The sequence below is a fragment of the Oryx dammah genome, unplaced genomic scaffold (assembly GCF_014754425.2).
Source record: "Oryx dammah isolate SB20612 unplaced genomic scaffold, SCBI_Odam_1.1 HiC_scaffold_27, whole genome shotgun sequence".
In the NCBI taxonomy this organism is placed as follows: domain Eukaryota; kingdom Metazoa; phylum Chordata; class Mammalia; order Artiodactyla; family Bovidae; genus Oryx; species Oryx dammah.
In genome coordinates, this window is record NW_024070211.1 from 120,760,664 (window position 1) to 120,779,833 (window position 19,170).

Sequence of the window (19,170 nt, forward strand, 5' to 3'; positions counted from 1 at the left end):
ACGGGAAAAGATTCAAAATAACTGTAATAAACGGGATGGAGAGTCAACCAGGAATGAGTAAAAAGGTTGACAAACAGTGCTGAGTACCCTGCTGGGGTGGGATGACATATGGCAGAGAATAAATTAATTCTTTTCACTTCGGCAATGCCAGGATGGCCTTGGGCACCCACAGTTGAGGGCCAAGAAGCCCTAACCTATTTGCTTGATAATTGAACTCTATACTTAAATTATCCAGATTGGCTGCTTAGATAGTCCTAAAACAGCAACCACTAACTACTTCATAATTCAGCATGTAATTGTGGTGCCTTTGTTGAAATATTAGATGAATAATTTATAACCTTCCCATTCATGTATTTATTTTCTTCCTAAAATGCTTAGTCTTCCTGGTACTTTTGCTGTCTGTCATGAGCCTTTGATAAGAAGAATAATTTGGTGTGGGAAAGATTATCTAAGATATAATTAAGTGGTGTTTTAACCTCTTTAAATCAGACACCCCCACTGTTACCTCATCATCTTTCATTGCAATTCCTCAGGCCCATAAAAAAAAATGTTGAAATTTATAGGAACTTGTGAAGAAGGCTAATTTCTTGAAGCATTAAAATATATCTTCCTGAATTAAGATATTAAATCATTAATTTAATTATCAGTTTTTCTTCATAACATATTTCTCATAATAAGAAGTTACTTTCCCTACTTTGTATTTTAACTTGAAATAATAATGTTTCTTATTATAGTCAAAATATGAAGTCCATTATGATTGTATGGTAAGACACTGTTTCTCAAGATGTGGTCTTAGAGTCACCTTCATGAGAGTCAGCTGGGATGCTTGATAGAAATGCAGGCTCCTAGGCCCTGACCATCCAAATCAGTATCCATGGGGACCAGGCCAGAGATATTCATTATTAAGAAGGCTATCAGAGGTTCTTATCAAACTAAAATCTAAGAATCCAAGAATTGTTGTGGTTTAGAGTTTAGATTTGAAGTCAGGCTAACTTGGTTCTAGTTTATCTATGGTTTACTAGCTGAATAACCTTTTAAGAGAAGACTTTCAACCTCTGCAAACTTCCTTCCTCATCGATAAGAAGGTAAAATAGTACCTACTCTGTAAGGTTGTTTTAAAAATAAAATGCAGTGATGCAGAGCAGTACATTACCTAGCACAAAGCCTGGTACACATGGAAATGTGATGTTATTATTTTTTATAACATTATGATTGGGATATTTATAGACCATATCCCCCCAAAAGTTTCTATTTGGCAAAAAAAATGAACTGTTGCCAATGAATTCTAAACATTTTCTGAGCATGCACTGGTTAATGTCCAGAGTTTATTGTTTCTTTATGTCCCAAGAGTGCTGCTGACTGTGCCTAGGTCAGTAGTTTTCAGTTCTGTGAAGCCTGAAGTGGCCTGAAAGCCAGTGTAAAGTATAAGCCCCATATCTTTTACATCAGTTATGAAGGTTACAAGCTATTTCCATTAGGTAAATGATAACTTACTTGAAGAGTTTTCAAGTGATAACTTGTCTAATTAATTTTTAGGCCCACAGGTGAAGGGTTATGAGCAACTGCTTTGCATTTTAATAAATTGTACTCTATCAGACAGAAATCTGCCTTTCACACATGAGTCCCACCTGCCTTCTCAGTCATGGTAGGCAAATTGCAATCATATGTTCTATGCCTTCTCCCAACTGTAACTCCTTTGGCCCTGATGGCATGTCTGTGTCTCAGAGCTACAAACCTGCTTCAGGTGAATGTATTTACTCCATCAAAGACATGAGTTTCTGACGACTGCAATAACTGTCAGCAGCAAGCTAAATAGTGCTGATGCACTCCATTTCATGTTTTCATGAAGTTGAGGCTTCTTCCTGAATCTCTGAACTCTCAGGTCAGTAAATCCCATTCAAATGGGCTTACACTGAGAAATGAAGATGACCAAATATCTTTATCAACATTCCAAGGAGAATTTATAAACAGAGTAGCAGGTGTCAGCCATCACACCAGCAGCTGAAAATCGAGTCTTTCATAGAGATGGCTGATCTGACACTACCTCTCTTCTGTGCCTCCGTCACGCTTCCAGGGTAAGAGCTGGAGGTGTTTCCTGACCAGAAGTCCCCACTTTTGGTTAGGAATGCTTTTAACTGTAACAGGATATTAGACTAACACTAACTTAATGCATGCTAAGTCTGCTGCGAAGTCGCTCAGTCGTGTCCGACTCTGTGTGACCCCATGGACTGCAACCCACCAGGCTCCTCCGTCCATGGGATTTTCCAGACAAGAGTACTGGAGTGGGTTGCCATTGTCTTCTCCTGAACTTAATGCATAGAGGCGCTTAATAATTTTGCAGAATCAGCAGTCTGGAAAAGGTGGATAGGTTCAGTGCAAAACTACCAAAATCTGGACATTCATGGTTCATGTTTATCTTTGCAGTTCTCTTAGCTTTTCCCTTGTGGTTATCAGATGGCTGTCACAGCATCAAGCTTCCCAATAAACAGAAAGGGGCGGAAGCAAAGTTCCGTGTCCTCTTGAGGCTGGCTTTCGAGGAAGGGAAATGTCTGAGCAGACTTGTTACCCTGATGGACCAGACTGTCACATGCTTCCCCCTGAATCTCTCCTGGTTGAAGGAGGATGGAGTCATCATGATCTTAGTCAAAATTCACTCCCTGAAGCCAAACAAGGACCTTAGCTTCTGCAGGATCAAGGGGACACTCCCTATTGCTTGAATAACCCAGGGTTCTGTTAGCAGATAAGAATGGAGATCACTGTTGGATAGACTGTGTGTGTGTGTACACGCACACACACATGTGCACTCAATTGTTCAGTCGTGTCCAACTCTTTGTGACCATACAAGACTGTAGCCTGCCAGGCTCCTCTGTCCATGGGATTCTCCAGGCAAGAATATTGGAGCAGCTTGACGTTTCCTTCTTCAGGGAATCTTCTTGACCCAGGGATCAAACCCAAGTCTCCTGAGTCTCCTGCATTGCAGGGGATTTCTTTACTGCTGAGCCTCCAGGGAAGCCAGACAGTGAGCAGTGTGTAACTGCACTGTTCTTTTACCCCCAAAAGAGTAAGTCTAACAACACTGTCCATTTTTACAATGCTGATATTAGGAATATATGCCTCACTGATGTCACTGAGTTTGGGGAAGAGGCATTGTATGCTTTATACACTAAACATTCTAATTACTAGTTCAGTCTTCCAGTCATATTCTTCTGCTAGCCTCCTTGGGCTCTCAATGAGTTTGTCTTTATTCAGTAAAATCTTCTTAAATGTCAGGTAACTGATATTTCCCAGTAGAGGAAAATTGTCCAGTCCTTAATTTTTTCCCAAAGTCAGTAATAAAGACAAAAGAGGAGACATATTTACTTGGGCCTGTAGGCCACTTCCTGCAGGTTAGGTTTTGTCAAATAAATGACTCATGTACATTGACACGGGTGCATATTAATTCATATTATATTTTGTTCTAGCATCTTGATTAAAAACATGTTAGCTATGAAGCAGTCATTCATCTTATAGAGGCAAAATACATTCATTATATTAAGACTTAGGAAGCATTTTGCACAAAATAGAACAATAGCATTCATTCAGGAAAAACATAGAGCCTGATGCTGAAATACATCATTTTTCTATTTTCCCCTTATAAGTTACAATTCTGTATATATACAGTATCTTGATCTGCTTAAATTACGTGGATTCTAGGCTTCTTGTAAATTTCAAGTCTGCATTATGCATGTTTTAATGAAGAATGAACTACGATTCCCGGGAAAAGCTCTGGTTCAGCCTTGTCGCACTTCCAGATGTGCACCTGGTCCTTTATTATGTCTCACATAAAAAGCTGGTGGGTCTCCTTCTGCCGGCCCCTTGTTAATGATTCAAGGTTCAATAAGATATATGCATACATATGTGTGTACATGTATATATATACACGTATATACATGTACACACATATACACAAAGACTAGAGTCGTAATCATGATACTGCGGCAAAATAGCTTAAAAACGGGAAATAGACCAGGAGCCTCGCTGCTGAAATGTGAACAGTGTGTGTTTCTCTTTAATTTGCTGTTGTCTTGGAACCTAGCTGTTTATGCAGTGCTTTCACCTTCTGTTGCTTGTCTAAGTGCCAACTTCTTTCCCAAAGGTGTTCAGTGACTAATGCTTTGGTTACAAGCCAGAATATTTTATAAATGTCTATTTCTAGGCAGCTCTTCTACAAGTCTTAATTAAACTTTAATGTCAAGCTGAAGTTTACTTTTGGAACCTCTTCGGTTCCTTTAGTTGTACTTTGGTTCTGGAGAAGTAGAGGGGTTGTGGGACAGCCGTGTCTGTGCACATCTCGCCCCTGCCCTTAAACACAGAGCCACCAAGCAGATTGAGTGCTAATGTAACACAAAGGTTTACAGCACAAGAATGAGCAAGTCACAACCATCCCCTCACATGTTGGGAGAAAGAGCCCACTATCACTGAGTCAGATTCTTCTACCCTGAAATGCACCTGAGGTTTACAAGAGTTACTGCCTTGTTAGTTATCATTCATCCTTCCAGAAATATCCAACTTCTCAGACCCAGGGGTCAGAGCTAGAAATGCTGCCTAGGAACATTTTAATTCCTTTCTCCTCAATGTCATTACTATCAGACAAGGAATTATGAGGTCTGGGGGGGTCATTTCCTCTAAGACAGCATCCGGTGCCATCTGAAATAATGAAGCTTCTGTTGCTGTCAAAATAATACAGATTTTAAATATAGTAATATGTGGTGTGCTTATTTTGAAATAATTATGCTCCTCAGTCAGACTGCTCAATGACAGAGCCAGCAGACTTTTTACATGAAGGGACAGACAGTAAATATTTTAGGCTTTGTGGGACAGAGATCTGTCTCAACTGCTCAACTCTGCCGTCAGAGTGCAAAAGTGGCCACAGATGAGTGGGCATGGCTGTGTTCCAATAAACCTTTATTTGCATGACCGGGCAGCAGTCCAAATTTGGCCTTCAGGCAGCAGTTTTTGAACCCCTACTCTATGGTATGCTTGCTTTTTATATGAGAATCCTGTAGGACATTTTAATTTTTTATTATTTAAACATAGTTATTTGTACTGTATTTTCTTTTTTTTTCCCACTTTATTTTTTTGGAGGCTAATTACTATACAATATTGTAGTGGTTTTGCCATACATTGACATGAATCCGCCACGGGTGTACATGTGTTCCCCGTCCTGAACCCCCCTCCCACCACCCTCCCCATCCCATCCCTCTGGGTCATCCCAGAGCACTAGCCTCAAGCATCCTGTTTCATGCATCGAAACTGGACTGGTGTATTTTCTAAACGTAACTTGTTAGTAAAATTTCAACTGGTTGTCAGAATTAGCCTGATTTAGAGATTTTTTGTTTTTAGGAATTAGTCCTGGGTTAGGGGTCTGCTCATAGATAGACAGACTGATGGACACAGCATAATTACGTATATATGTTTACTGGAAAACTATAGAGGCTCCAAACTGGAATTGCCAAATTCCCAATGATAATTGAAAAGATAAATAAAATATAGCATATTTATAAACATTAGTATGCACACTAGTTAGAAGAAATACTTTACAACTCTATGCATCAATATAGATTAATCTTAAGAACAAAATTTTGAATACAGAAATGTCAGATACTGAAAGATTACATAGTGACTCTGTTTATATGAAGTATAAACCTGAGCAAAGCCAGTCTAGACTGTTAAAAGCAAGATAGTGGGCGGTGGCAGTCATTGGAAGGGGGCACAAAGGTGTTTCTTTGATGCTGGCAATACGTTTTTCTCAATCTGGGTGATGCTTTCACACATGTATTCTGTTTATAAAAATGTACTGAGTGCTCCATTTAGGTTGTGTGCATTTTTTCCTTATGTGTGTTCTACCTTGATAAGAAAATTTAAAGTGGTAAAACAATTAGGATGAGGGGAAGAACTTTTAGGAATTAGGTGAAATGTCTGATTTCTTAAAGATATATTGTTAGAGGTATAAAAGTAGGGAGATGTGTCCAAAAGTTATAATTTTGTTTGTACATCCTGAGGTTAATAATATTTTGCTTCTTAAAAACTGTACTCTTTCCAGTATCAATGTTGCCATCAATTTATTGGTCAGCTCAATAGCTGTGTTGTCGCTAAAACATGAGGTTGTGTGGGTGGGGTACAGAGCATATGAATGTGGACGTATTAGATGTTTACTTTATCTTAATGAAACATTTGGAATTTGCATTCCATCACAAAGCAGACAAGCATGGCTGTAATTTCATAGAATGTATACAGTTCATGAAATGTTAACAGTCAGTTACCCAATAATTCCTCACTTTCCGAACTTTCTTTAGTGTTACTTAACCATTTTTAAGGTTACTGCACTTACGTGCCACACATATACTCTGAACACTAACTGTGTTGCTAGCCTTGGAGAAAATAGTGATAATCATGACCCAGAACATTTCTCCAAGAGAACTTATTCTAGTGGTGAGAAAAACCAGACAGTGTGAACATCCCGGTTTATAGGGTTGCCCAGTGTGCGGAATAGTTGATGAGGGAGAAACCACTTTCATTAGGGAGGATGCAATACTGGGTGAAGGGGCTTAGCAATGACGATCAACTGGAACAACTGCTGAGAACTCTCAGCATGGACACTCAAGCCAGAACTGGCACTTACCTGTCCGTTTGGATGTGCGGCAGTGTTCTCGTTCCGATTCTTGGGATGCTGAAGCATTTTTGCCGTTTTTTTAATTTGGCCCATTTATTAGTAGAGGTGACCAGTCTGCCTTAAGAAATCAATTCTAATCCGACAGATTTTAGTGGCACCTGCTTGCTGGCCACAGCAGCCCCTCCCCAGCGTTGTGCTCACGTCCACCAGAGCAGCCTCTGTTTTGGTGGAAATAGTCTGTTCTTCTTCCTCAGTTTTCCCCATGTCCCCCTGTGGCTTGGGAAACAGCTAATTCAGTGTCTATTTAAGGATCAAGAAAGAAAATGAAAAAAAATCTTTTAGGAAAATATTTTGAAATAATGAGAAAAATATGTAAGATGATAGAAGCAGGAAGTTAACAGAAAAACAAAAAGCAGTCTAGTTTAATTATAACTAAATTTTAAAACTTTTCTTGTATAATAACTAAATTTATCTGAAACTGAGAAATTGAGTTCTTTTTAACATAGATTTACACCTACTTGCATGGGGTCATCTCCTATGGTTGTATTTCCAAGTTAATATTTTATGTTCAGGATAAATGAAGAGATGGATTTTTAGTTCCCAAACAAAAACTAAATAACATTACTTCATTTTTAGACCACATGAAAATAAAACCTATCTTGCTGTTGGAAGTATGAAGACATTGATGTTGAACGTGTCTTTATTCAATGCTGGAGATGATGCGTATGAGACAACTCTGCATATCAAGCTCCCCACCGGTCTTTACTTCGTTAAGATTTTAGATCTGGTAAATATCAAACATATTTTTGGTCATCTGATGCAAACAGATGACTCATTGGAAAAGTCCCTGATGCTAGGAAAGACTGAGGGGAGAAGAAGAAAAGGGCATCAGAGGCTAAGACGGCTGGATGGCTTCACTGATGCAATGGACATGAACTTGGGCAAACTTTGGGAGATGGTGAGGGGTGGGGAGGCCTGATGTGCTGCAGTCCATGGGGCTGCAAAGAGTTGGACATGACTGAGTGACTGAACAACAAGCATCAAAAGCTATAATAGCATGATACTACATATTTTACTTAATTTTTTAAAGAATTTAAATGGCATGAATGACTCTCACTTTGAGGTATAAATATTTGAGGTTTGAGTCTTAATATTCACAGTTAGTACTCAGGTTTCCAGTGTTGTTACTTTCTCTGTGCCCCTAAACAAAATGGCAAGTTTCTTGGGATATGACTGAGAGCAGGAGAGTCAGCTTCCTGCTTCCAAATGCTACTATGGGACAGAAGATACTGTCCAGTTATTAGTAATGTTGAATTTGAAAGAGCAATGTTTCAATCACTTTCTTCTTGGATATTTCTCTGTCTCTTAGAAAATTTACCCATCTCTCATCCAGAGACTTTCTTCACACTAACGGCATTTAGAAAGTCTTCTGACCTCTCACAGATATCTACTGCCCACTTCCACTAGAGCCTTGGGGGCCTACCTGCAGTGGTGAGAGGAAAACTCAGCTACTGAGGGAAACAGGCATCTATGACTGTACATAAGTGTGTATTTCCCCAAACATTTGAATATATGTATCATCGTGATTACAGTGTTTATAAGTAAATACCTTTATCACATTCTCACATCCCAGACAGAAGAGGGCCTATGAAATGCAGACCTTATGAATTCCTTGCTTAATAATTTTTCAAGGAACCTTGAGTTAAATAGTGAACAAAGAAACATGGCTGAAAGCTATAAGTCCAGGAATTATTCTGTGGAGAATTTATGTGAATTTAGACTAACTATATTCTTATACACACATGTTTATGTAATTTAATTCCTCCTGATTTATTCCAAAATTAAATAGAAAATGGTCTTCCAAGAAAGTACATTCTCTGGGGATGATTTTCTTTTCAAAACCCATCCTTAAACATATGTGACAGACTTCTTATCCCCTTCTACCTAAACCAGTTGTATCATTTTTCCTTTCAGGAAGAGAAACAAATAAACTGTGAAGTGACAGACAGCTCCGGCATAGTGAAACTTGACTGCAGGGTTGGTTATATATATGTAGATCATCTATCAAAGGTGAGCACTTATAGTATTTGCTACTCACATGAATATGAAGTATTTCCTGTTTTCTGTATCTGTGCTGCATACAAATAATTTGTTATTATCTTTATTTACTAAGTAGTTAAGTGAAGTCAAACCAAAACTAACTGGGTTTGAGATCTTTGAGAGTTTTATATTCTTGGCAATGTTCACTGTTTAAAAAAAAATTTTAAAGGGAGGGCACCTGTTTATGTCAGGATGAGTATGTGAATGTTCAATCAGAATTCTGCTCCCCAGTCTCACACTTCCCAACACGCCCCCCCCCAGCCCACCGCAGGTGATTCTATCTGCCAGGCATCTTACCTCTGCGACACAAAAAGGTGTTTCTGGCAAGAGTCCACACACAAGTTGTTAAAGCATCTATCTCGAGTTGTCGTTCTGGACCTGCCTCTCTTTACGTTCAGAGGAGGCTTTGTCTCTGCACGTCACTTGAGGGAATGCTGCCGCTTTAACATTGCCACAGACCTCACAGCTTCCCCGCAGCTGTCTTGAGGGCTAGCCTGTGCTTCTAGAACAGCATCTCAAATCTGCATTTCACATTTTTTAAACAATAAGAAAAACTAAAATTCAGACTGTAAAAAAAAAATGTTTTTCATTATTTTTAAAATGGGCGTTCCCTATCTGTGTTTTTCAGACAGATGTTAGTTTTCTTCTGGATGCCAGCTCACTCAGCAAAGCAGAAGAGGATCTCAACATCACAGTACATGCCGCCTGGTACTTTTCATTTTGAAAAAAACAACTGTGTTAGATGAACCCCTCACACTGGGGGAGAGAAACAGGGGTCACTTTAGGGGAACCATGGACTATGTTCTGTTATCTGCAGGAGCAAACTTCTCTTATGTGATCTGTTAAAACAAAAAAACCTTCTAACCTAAAGCTTTATAGCATAGAGATAAATAGCAAAATAGCAGTGTAGACAATGACAGCAAGTTTCTGCCAGCTGTGACATAAAATTTTTTTTACTGTTACATCTACTTTTATTCTGACTCTTCAAAAAGCATATTTTAAACCAACCTCCAAGTACATTAGGTATACATGGGTGTAATTAGTTCTCTCTGATGAGAATTTTCGTGCTGACTGGATTCTAAGAGTCTCTTCTGTTTGCTTCTGTAGTGAAAATGAAGGGGAAACAGGCAATGTGAAGCATAATAAAGTGACTGTAACAGTACCTCTTAAGTATGAAGTCATGCTAACAGTTCATGGGTGAGTAGACATGAAAGCCTCCCGTACAATTCTGAGCTGATTTTGAGTTCTGTTGCTTCTTAAATTATTGGTCAAAAACAGGTTTAAGGTTTCTTATGAAAAGAGCATGTGCTGTTTCTCTTAACAGTTACCCTCGGTGTTACAGCCCATTGCTTAGCTGTTTGTGATTTTAACTCACTCTGTAGTCATCACTGAGACCGCCTTATATTAATGTCCTGGGGGAGGAGACTTCTTCCTGGAAGAGTCCACCAAACCTCTAGCAGGCCACATTCAGCCTTTTTAGCTATCCACTGCACAGGCCAGGGCCCCAGAGTGCTGGCGTGCACTTTGTATGGCTATGCCCAGTGGCCATGGCAAGTGTGAGGTTTAGAGAAGTGAAAGCTTGGCCACGTCACTCTTGTCCCAGCCCTGCACCTACCTGTGTGGCAGCCGAACTGATACAGGAGAGCTGGCTCCCTTGTCCACTCTCTACAGCTGTGAGTTACAGAGTTCCTCCCCTACAGCCCCAGGGCCAGCATTCACTGACTCCTCACAACCTTAGTTGTGATTCTTGGAGTGGACCCTTCTCTGATTCAGGAAGGAGATGTGAGGAGAAAGAAATTTTAAAATAGCATTGAGAAAATCTTTCATGATTTCACTGGAAATTATTAAGCCAGTTAATCTTAGTTTAAAGCAACATTCTTAAAGCAATAGATGATACAAGATACAGAATGAAGAGATGGACTTTTCTAGTTGCTCTAAATGTAAATCGCCTCCAGTCATTTTTAACCGGCCATAATGCTGGCACACAGGTATATAAAAATAAAACCGTGGAACCAAATCTCCAGTTAGATAAAACAAGCAGGGGGAAAAGGAAGCCCTTCGAAGGCGGGACTGAGGAGCAGAGAGAAGCCGATGCCGTCTTTCTTGGATTCGAATGTGTATCTCGCCTCCTTGATTTTGTTACGATGAGTGTGTCGTCCTGGTTTTCGATTAAACACATCTTGTTATTTTGAGCAACGAACACTCTGCAGCTATGAAGCTGCCTAAATCTATAGCATTTGGATATATCTCTCTGCTGTGAAAAAGAGCCTCTAACATATTACCTCTTGTGTGTGTGCTAAGTCGCTTTTATCATGTCCAACTCTTTGCGACCCCATGGACTGTAACCTGCCAGGCTCCTCTGTCCATGGGATTCTCCAGGCAAGAACGCTGGAGTGGGTTGTCATGCCCTCCTCCAAGGGACCTTCCCGACCCAGGGTTCGAACCCACATCTCCTACAGCTCCTGTGCTGCAGGCAGATTCTTTACTGCTGAGCCACCAATAAGCCCATATTACCTCATGCTGCTGCTAAGTCGCTTCAGTCGTGTCCAACTCTGTGCGACCCCATAGACGGCAGCCCACCAGGCACCCCTGTCCCTGGGATTCTCCAGGCAAGAACACTGGAGTGGGTTGCCATTTCCTTCTCCAATGCATGAAAGTGAAAAGTGAAAGTGAAGTTGCTCAGTCGTGTCCGACTGCAGCCTACCAGCCTCCTCCATCCATGGGATTTTCCAGGCAAGAGTACTGGAGTGGGGTGCCATTGCGCTGCCAAATATTCACAACCTGGGGAATCGGGATTTCCCTAGAAAAATTCCTTGAACTTCATTACCAACCATGCATATGTCTCATCTCAGGTAAAAGAGTGACAACCTTGTATTTTAACAAAAACTTGCCCTACTTATTGGTGTTTGAATTGTTCCCACACTTGGGGTTCATTACAAACAGCCAGCAGGAATTGGTGGATGGTGAGAAGTAATTCAAAAATCTGTCAGATACATTCAAGTATAAGTGGATATTGGAGCCTGAGGGCAAAGCTAAGAATTTATCTCATATTTTTCAAGTTTGCATGAATCATTTGAGGGCTGAGAGAGATGGAATGGTCACTAGAGTGAGCTGGCAGTGTTGGGAATGAAGTAGAGGATATTGGTGGGAAGAGAAATTGTCACCCAAACTAGAGCCCACAGCTTTCCACTAGTGCCACCTGGGAAATTCATTACATTTTCACAAAAATTCTTAACAAGAAAGTGTTCTTACCTTTATCAAAAGTATTCCTTGGTACTTAGAAGCGTCTGTACTCTGAATTATGTCATATTTAAGAGATATGCTCTATTCAGACTATAGAGAAAGGTTTTTCAAGTACCTCATCAAATAAGACAGTTGAATTAAGTCTGAATTCTTTTCTGCCAGGTTTGTGAGTCCAGCTTCATTTATGTATGGACCAAAGGCGGAAGATGAGTTTGAAATGTGCATGACAGAGAAAATGAACTTCACTTTCTACGTAAGATGACTGTGTTCATATTTTGTATTCATATTGTGAAAGAACTGTTACTGAGGCACTGCTCCAGAGGACGTCATAGGCGTGTGGTGTCCCTCGGGTTTGGGAGGCCACAGACGGCTGAGGGCGGGGAGAGAGCTGCTTCAAGGCTCATGCCCTCGCTTCATGGCCCCTTCTCGCCCATTCGTCCTATCCCTGTTACTGAGCCCACGCTCCTTACAGTACAAGTGGGAACAGAGGTGACGCCTGAAATAGGCAAAGTTATGAGAGGAGCTGAATATGCTTGAGATACATGCAGAAATCAAAATAGGTCAAGAAGAAGGCATCTTTTGGTGCCAATCAGTGAAACTCGGTCCAAGCTTTATACAAATCCTAACATTACCAAGCGAAGATTTTACCTCCGCATCTCCACTTAATGTCCACTTGGTCAGCCTTACAGGCCATTGGTATATGCCTCTGTGACAAGTGATGTATCATTTAGTAAATCTTTTAAAAAGTAGAGAATATTATCATCATCCAGAAGTATTAACATACTAATATATAAGCTATAAATTCATTAACAACTTTTTACTGTCAAATTGAAATTTTTGTTACAGCATGGATGTTGATAAATGAGCAAATAATTGGAGACAATATCCAAAAAAATATTTTTTCAATCAAAAGTACTACTCAGACATTCTCGGAACTATATAACAATCTATAGAATGTGAGTGAGGTCCTGAATTAGGTACATTATGATAATTGTAAGGCAGTGCTTTTTAAAATGTGTATCAGAATCACTTGAGATGTTTATCCAAAACACAAACTCCTGGGCCTCTGCCCCAAATCTGTGCAAGACGGGTGACCTCAGAATGCTCTTGAGTCTATACTCAAGTTATTGTATTGTCATACTAGAATACACTAGTATTGGGAAAATGTAGTCTTCTACTTTTAAGTCCCCAAGAATGCTCCTGTCACAGTCCAATGGGGGTCTGTGTTCTGATAAACAGAAATTGAGTTGGACTCTAGAAGGCCTATTTATTTACAAATAATAGTTAAAAAGTATTTTCTAGTTAAATTACACTGGAGGGACTGGGCCTAGAGATGCTTTCAGTCTGTAGGCTTGATGAGTTTTTCAAGCATGAAGGTGTTCTCAGAAGTCTAAATATTATTAGATGAACACGAATAAAGTATACTGCAGGAGAGACTGGTGATTTGCTGGCATCAGGAAGACCTTATCTAAAGGTCTGGGTAGTGCTGGGCCCCATGGCTGACACTGCCTTTTACAGCTGCCCTGTACTTCCAAGACCGGCAGTCACCACCTGTCCCAAAGCCAGGCATACTGCCGCTTAATCTGTGTGTCTGCATTCAGAATATTATTGCAAGACTCTGAGCCATGGTGTTTCATTTAGATATTATAGCACATCTCTTTCCTAACTTACTGTGTTGGTTTTATAGTTTTCAGAAGGCAGTTCAGTTCACTTCAGTTGCTCAGTCGTGTTGGACTCTTTGTGACCCCACAGACTTACTGTGTTGGTTTTATAGTTTTTAGGAGGCAGTTCAGTTCAGTTCAGTTGCTCAGTCGTGTTGGACTCTTTGTGACCCCACAGACTGTAGCACACCAGGCTTCCCTGTCCATCACCAACTGTTGGAGCTTACTCAAATTCATCACTGAGTCGGTGATGCCATAGAACCATCTCATCCTCTGTCATCCCCTTCTCCTCCTGCCTTCAATCTTTCCCAGCATCAGTGTCATTTCCAATGAGTCAGTTCTTCACATCAGGTGGCCAGAGTATTGGAGTTTCAGCTTCAGTGACATCAGTCTTTCCAATGACTACTCAGGACTGATTTCCTTTAGGATTGACTGGTTTGATCTCCTTGCAGTCCAAGGGATTCTCAAGAGTCTTCTCCAAAACCACAGTTCAAAAGCATCAATTCTTTGGCACTCAGCTTTCTTCATAGTCCAACTCTCACATCCATACATAACTACTGGAAAAACCATAGCCTTGACTAGATGGACCTTTGCTGTCAAAGTAATGTCTCTGCTTTTTAATATGCTGTCTAGGTTGGTCATAGCTTTTCTTCCAAGGAGCAAGCGTCTTTTAATTTCATGGCTGCAATCACCATCTGCAATGATTTTGGAGCCCAAGAAAATAAAGTCTCTCACTGTTTCCATTGTTTCCTCTTCTATTTGCCATGAAGTGATGGGACCGGAGGCCATGATCTTAGTTTTCTGAATGTTGAGTTTAAGCCAACTTTTCACTCTCTTCTTTCACTTTCCTCAAGAGGCTCTTTAGTTTTTTGCTTTTTGCCATAAGGGTGGTATCATCTACATATATAAGCTTATTGATATTTCTCCTAGCAATCTCGATTCCTGTTTGTGCTTCATCCAGCCTGGCATTTCACCTGATGTACTCTGCATATAAGTTAAATAAGCAGGGTGACAATATACAGTCTTCACGTACTCCTTTCCTGATCTGGAACCAGTCTGTTGTTCCATGTCCAATTCTAACTGTTGCTTCTTGACCTGCATACAGATTTCTCAGGAGGTAGTTCAGGTGGTCTGGTACTACCATCTCTTGAAGAATTTTCCAGTTTATTGTGATCCACACAGTCAAAGGCTTTCAGTTCAGTTTAGTCACTCAGTCATGTCCGACTCTGCGACCCTATGAACTGCAGCACACCAGGCCTCCCTGTCCATCACCAACTCCTGGAGTTTACCCAAACTCATGTCCATTGAGTCAGTGATGCCATCCAACCATCTCATCCTCTGTCATCCCCTTCTCCTCCTGCCTTCAATCTTTCCCAACATCAAGGTCTTTTCAAATGAGTCAGCTCTTTGCATCAGGTGGCCAAAATATTGGAGTTTCAGCTTTAACATCAGTCCTTCCAATGAACACACAGGACTGATCTCCTTTAGGATTGACTGGTTGGATCTCCAGTCCAAGGGACTCTCAAGAGTCTTCTCCAACACCACAGTTCAAAAGCATCAATTCTTCTGTGCTCAGTTTTCTTTATAGTCCAACTCTCACATCCATACATGACCAATGGAAAAAGCATAGCCTTGACTAGATGGACCTTTGTTGATAAAGTAATGTCTCTGCTTTTTAATATGCTGTCTAGATTGGTCATAACTTTCCTTCCAAGGAGTAAGTGTCTTTTAATTTCATGGCTGCAATCACCATCTGCAGTGATTTTTGGAGCACCCCTAAAATAAAGTCAGCCACTGTTTCCCCATCTATTTGGGGAAGTGAAGTGACGGGACCGGATGCCATGATCTTAGTTTTCTGAATGTTGAGCTTTAAGCCAATTTTTTCACTCTCCTCTTTCACTTTCATCAAGAGGCTCATTAGCTCTTCTTCACTTTCTGCCATAAGGGTAGTGTCATCTGCATATCTGAGGTTATTGATGTTTCTCCCGGCAGTCTTGATTCCAGCTTGTACTTCCTCCAGCCCAGCGTTTCTCATGATGTACTTTTCATATAAGTTAAATAAGCAGGGTGACAATATACAGCCTTGACGTACTCCTTTTCCTATTTGGAATCAGTCTGTTGTTCCATGTCATAGTCAATAAACTATGAGAGTTTCTGGAACTCTCTTGCTTTTTGATCCAATGGATGTTGGAAATTTGATCTCTGGTTCCTCTGCCTTTTCTAAATCCAGCTTAAACATCTGGAAGTTCATGGTTCACATACTGTTGAAGCCTGGCTTGGAGAATTTTGAGAATTACTTTGCTAGCATGAGAGATGAATGCAATTGTGTGGTAGTTTGAACATTCTTTGGTATTGCCTTTCTTTGGGATTAGAATGAAAACTGGCCTTTTCCAGTCCTGTGGCCACTGCTGAGTTTTCCAAATTTGCTGGCATATTGAGGGCAGCACTTTCACAGCATCATCTTTTAGGTTTTGATATAGTTCAACTGGAATTCCATCACCTCCACTAGCTTTGTTCACAGTGATGCTTCCTAAGGCCCACTTGACTTGGCCAGGATGTCTGGCTATAGGTGAATGATCACACCATCATGGTTATCTGGGTCATGAAGATCTTTTTTGTACAGTTCTTCTGTGTATTCTTGCCACCTCTTCTTAATATCTTCTGCTTCTGTTAGGTCCATACTGTTTCTGTCCTTTATTTGGCCCATTTTTGCATGAAATGTTCCCTTGTTGTCTCTAATTTTCTTAAAGAGATCTCTAATCTTTCCCATTCTATTATTTTCTTCTATTTCTTTGCATTGATCACTGAGTATTTTGGCTTAATTTTCTTCAATCCCCAGATTTATCAATGACAATGATAAATTGTTTTATCATTTATCAAGAATTTGATATCTGTATTTATATATTTATATGTTATCAAATATTATCAAATAACTAAAATATATATATTATATATTTATATTTAACATGATCAAGAATCAAGATATTTATCATTTATCAAGAACTATCTTCCCTTTATGCATATTATTAAAAACCTGTTTTATTTTTTCTAAAACCTAATAACCTACCCTTTTCTAATTTTCTTTCTTCCACATTATAATTACCCTGAACTTAAATATACTTTTACTCATTGCTGATGATTATTCTCTCAGCACAGAGTGACTTTATGAAAACAACATATTATTTAGAATTAGAATACCTAGGTTTCAGTCCCACTTCTTACCATTTTTTGACTGTGATCTTGGATACCACATTAATCCCTCTTAGCATCTTCCTGAGTCGGTGAATAATAAAATGTTAGCCCACCTCATGGAGTAGTTATAAGGACAATTGATCACGTTTTTTTAGATCAGTAATGTGCCAGGTACAGTTCTGTACAACAGAGGTTTGAACTGCACTGGTCCACTTAGATGTGGATTTTTTTCAATAGTAAATTCTGTAGTTTAGAACCAACCATGGGTTGGTTGAATCTGTGACTACAGAGAAATCAGGTATACAGAGGGCTGACTATAAGTTGTACTTGGAGTTTCAACTGCACTGAGGGTCAGTGACCCTAACCCCCTGAACTGTGTATTATCGATGTCTTTTTCTTCAGACTATTTCTGCAATAAACCATCAGTGCAAACATTTTGTTCTAATCACCAAAAGGAAAGGGCTAGGAATAACAACTAGTTGTATTATGACCAAACATTTTAAAGTTCTGATAGTGGATATTCTATAAACCTCCACCCTTATAAATGTTGCATGAAATACACAAGTTCACCTGAGAAGCTCATTGGTATCTGTACTTTTATAAAATGTGTTTTTTGAGTGTTTAAAACTTTTTGCTTATCAGGTCATCAACACCGGCCAAAGCATGGCTCCAAATATTAGTGTGGAAATAATGATACCAAATTCTTTTAGTCCCCGAACCGATAAGCTGTTCAACGTTTTGGATGTCCAGGTAAAAATGGTGTTCCTTCCTTTATTCTAAGTCATATTGCTAAAATGGAGGTTTGTTACCTTACTTCAGTCACATTTGGTCTCAGCTATGAATTCACCATGCATTTATTGTGTACACTTTGATTATTGCATTAGAACTGGGTGATTAGAGTGGAATCTCTACATGTGACGATAACAAAATTATGCTCTATCTTTTGGTAGATTTTCTTTAATCGGATTCTCCATAAAGCTTGAGACCAATGTTGAAAAATCAGTACTTCAGCCTTTTATTATCAAATAACTACTAAGAATCAATATTCTTATGTTGATTCTATCTGAATTATTTTTACCTTCCCAGTTTTAAGACAAGCAATCAGCAAATAAATCCACTCAATAGATTTGAGAGGTAATCCTTAAAAATCCTACCTGAATTCCAGATTGAGATGGTAGGGCAGGCTGCTGTAACACTTTACTGTGTGTCTAAAGCCAAAGAAATGTTCAGTTTTATGCTAATGTTCAGTTTTCATACTGCCCTAATTTTTTTTAAGGTTAAGGCCCTTTGATCAATTTAGGACTATATCAAGCCTCTAAAATTTTTCTGAGTTTTGTTGCATTTTTTTAACCACAAAGATTTAACCTCTCCCAAATCTGTCAAAAAATATTTTCACATAATTTTAGAAGTATTTGATATATTTCTTAAAAGGTAAGCTTTGAAAGGTAAGTTTTAAAAGCCATGTAGCTATTGTCCTTTCCAATACTGGATGAGTTTTCTTGCTCTCTCTCTTTGTAGACTACTGCTGGAGAATGCCATTTTAAGAATTATGAAAGAAAGTGTGCATTAGACCAGCAAAAAGGCACAATGGAGACCCTTAAAGATATATTCAGATTTCTGTCAAAGACTGATAAGAGGCTCCTGGTAAGTTTCAGTGTTTTGCTTTACAACGTCCAGGACTGAAACACTTAAAATCATGGACCAAGAGGTTTGAACTGTCAGTTGAGTATAGGAGAGAAGCCAAGTCAGGTAATGTTCTTGTGTGTGAGGAGCAGGCATCATTGGAGAGTTGAGATACACCCAGGATTAAATATATACTATATACTGCTGCTGCTAAGTCGCTTCAGTCGTGTCCGACTCTGTGCAACCCCATAAATGGCAGCCCACCAGGGTCTGCCGTCCCTGGGATTCTGCAGGCAAGAACACTGGAGTGGGTTGCCATTTCCTTCTCCAATGCATGAAAGTGAAAAGTGAAATCACTCAGTCGTGTCTGACTCTGTGCAACCCCATTGACTGCAGCCTGCCAGGCTCCTCCGTCCATGGGATTTTCCAGGCAAAAGTACTGGAGTGGGTTGCCATTGCCTTCTCCCTCCGTCTAGTCAAGGCTATGGTTTTTCCTGTGGTCATGTATGGATCTGAGAGTTGGACTGTGAAGAAAGCTGAGGGCCGAGGAATTGATGCTTTTGAACTGTGGTGTAGGAGAAGACTCTTGAGAGTCTCTTGGACAGCAAGGAGATCCAACCGGTCCATTCTAAAGGAGATCAACCCGGGGATTTCTTTGGAATGAATGATGCTAAAGCCGAAACTCCAGTACTTTGGCCA

General features: G+C 39.8%; 1 protein-coding gene across 1 annotated transcript in view; it reads left to right on the forward strand.

Moving 5' to 3' along the window:
• ITGA4 (integrin subunit alpha 4) overlaps positions 1 to 19,170 on the forward strand; it is a 95,522-nt gene that overhangs the window by 69,274 nt on the left and 7,078 nt on the right. Inside the window, exons 18-24 of the mRNA XM_040227740.1 lie at positions 7,289 to 7,439; positions 8,627 to 8,722; positions 9,381 to 9,460; positions 9,860 to 9,949; positions 12,158 to 12,248; positions 17,491 to 17,598; positions 18,367 to 18,492. Of these exons, the coding sequence (XP_040083674.1) occupies positions 7,289 to 7,439; positions 8,627 to 8,722; positions 9,381 to 9,460; positions 9,860 to 9,949; positions 12,158 to 12,248; positions 17,491 to 17,598; positions 18,367 to 18,492 (742 nt within the window). The remainder of the gene's footprint in view (positions 1 to 7,288; positions 7,440 to 8,626; positions 8,723 to 9,380; positions 9,461 to 9,859; positions 9,950 to 12,157; positions 12,249 to 17,490; positions 17,599 to 18,366; positions 18,493 to 19,170) is intronic.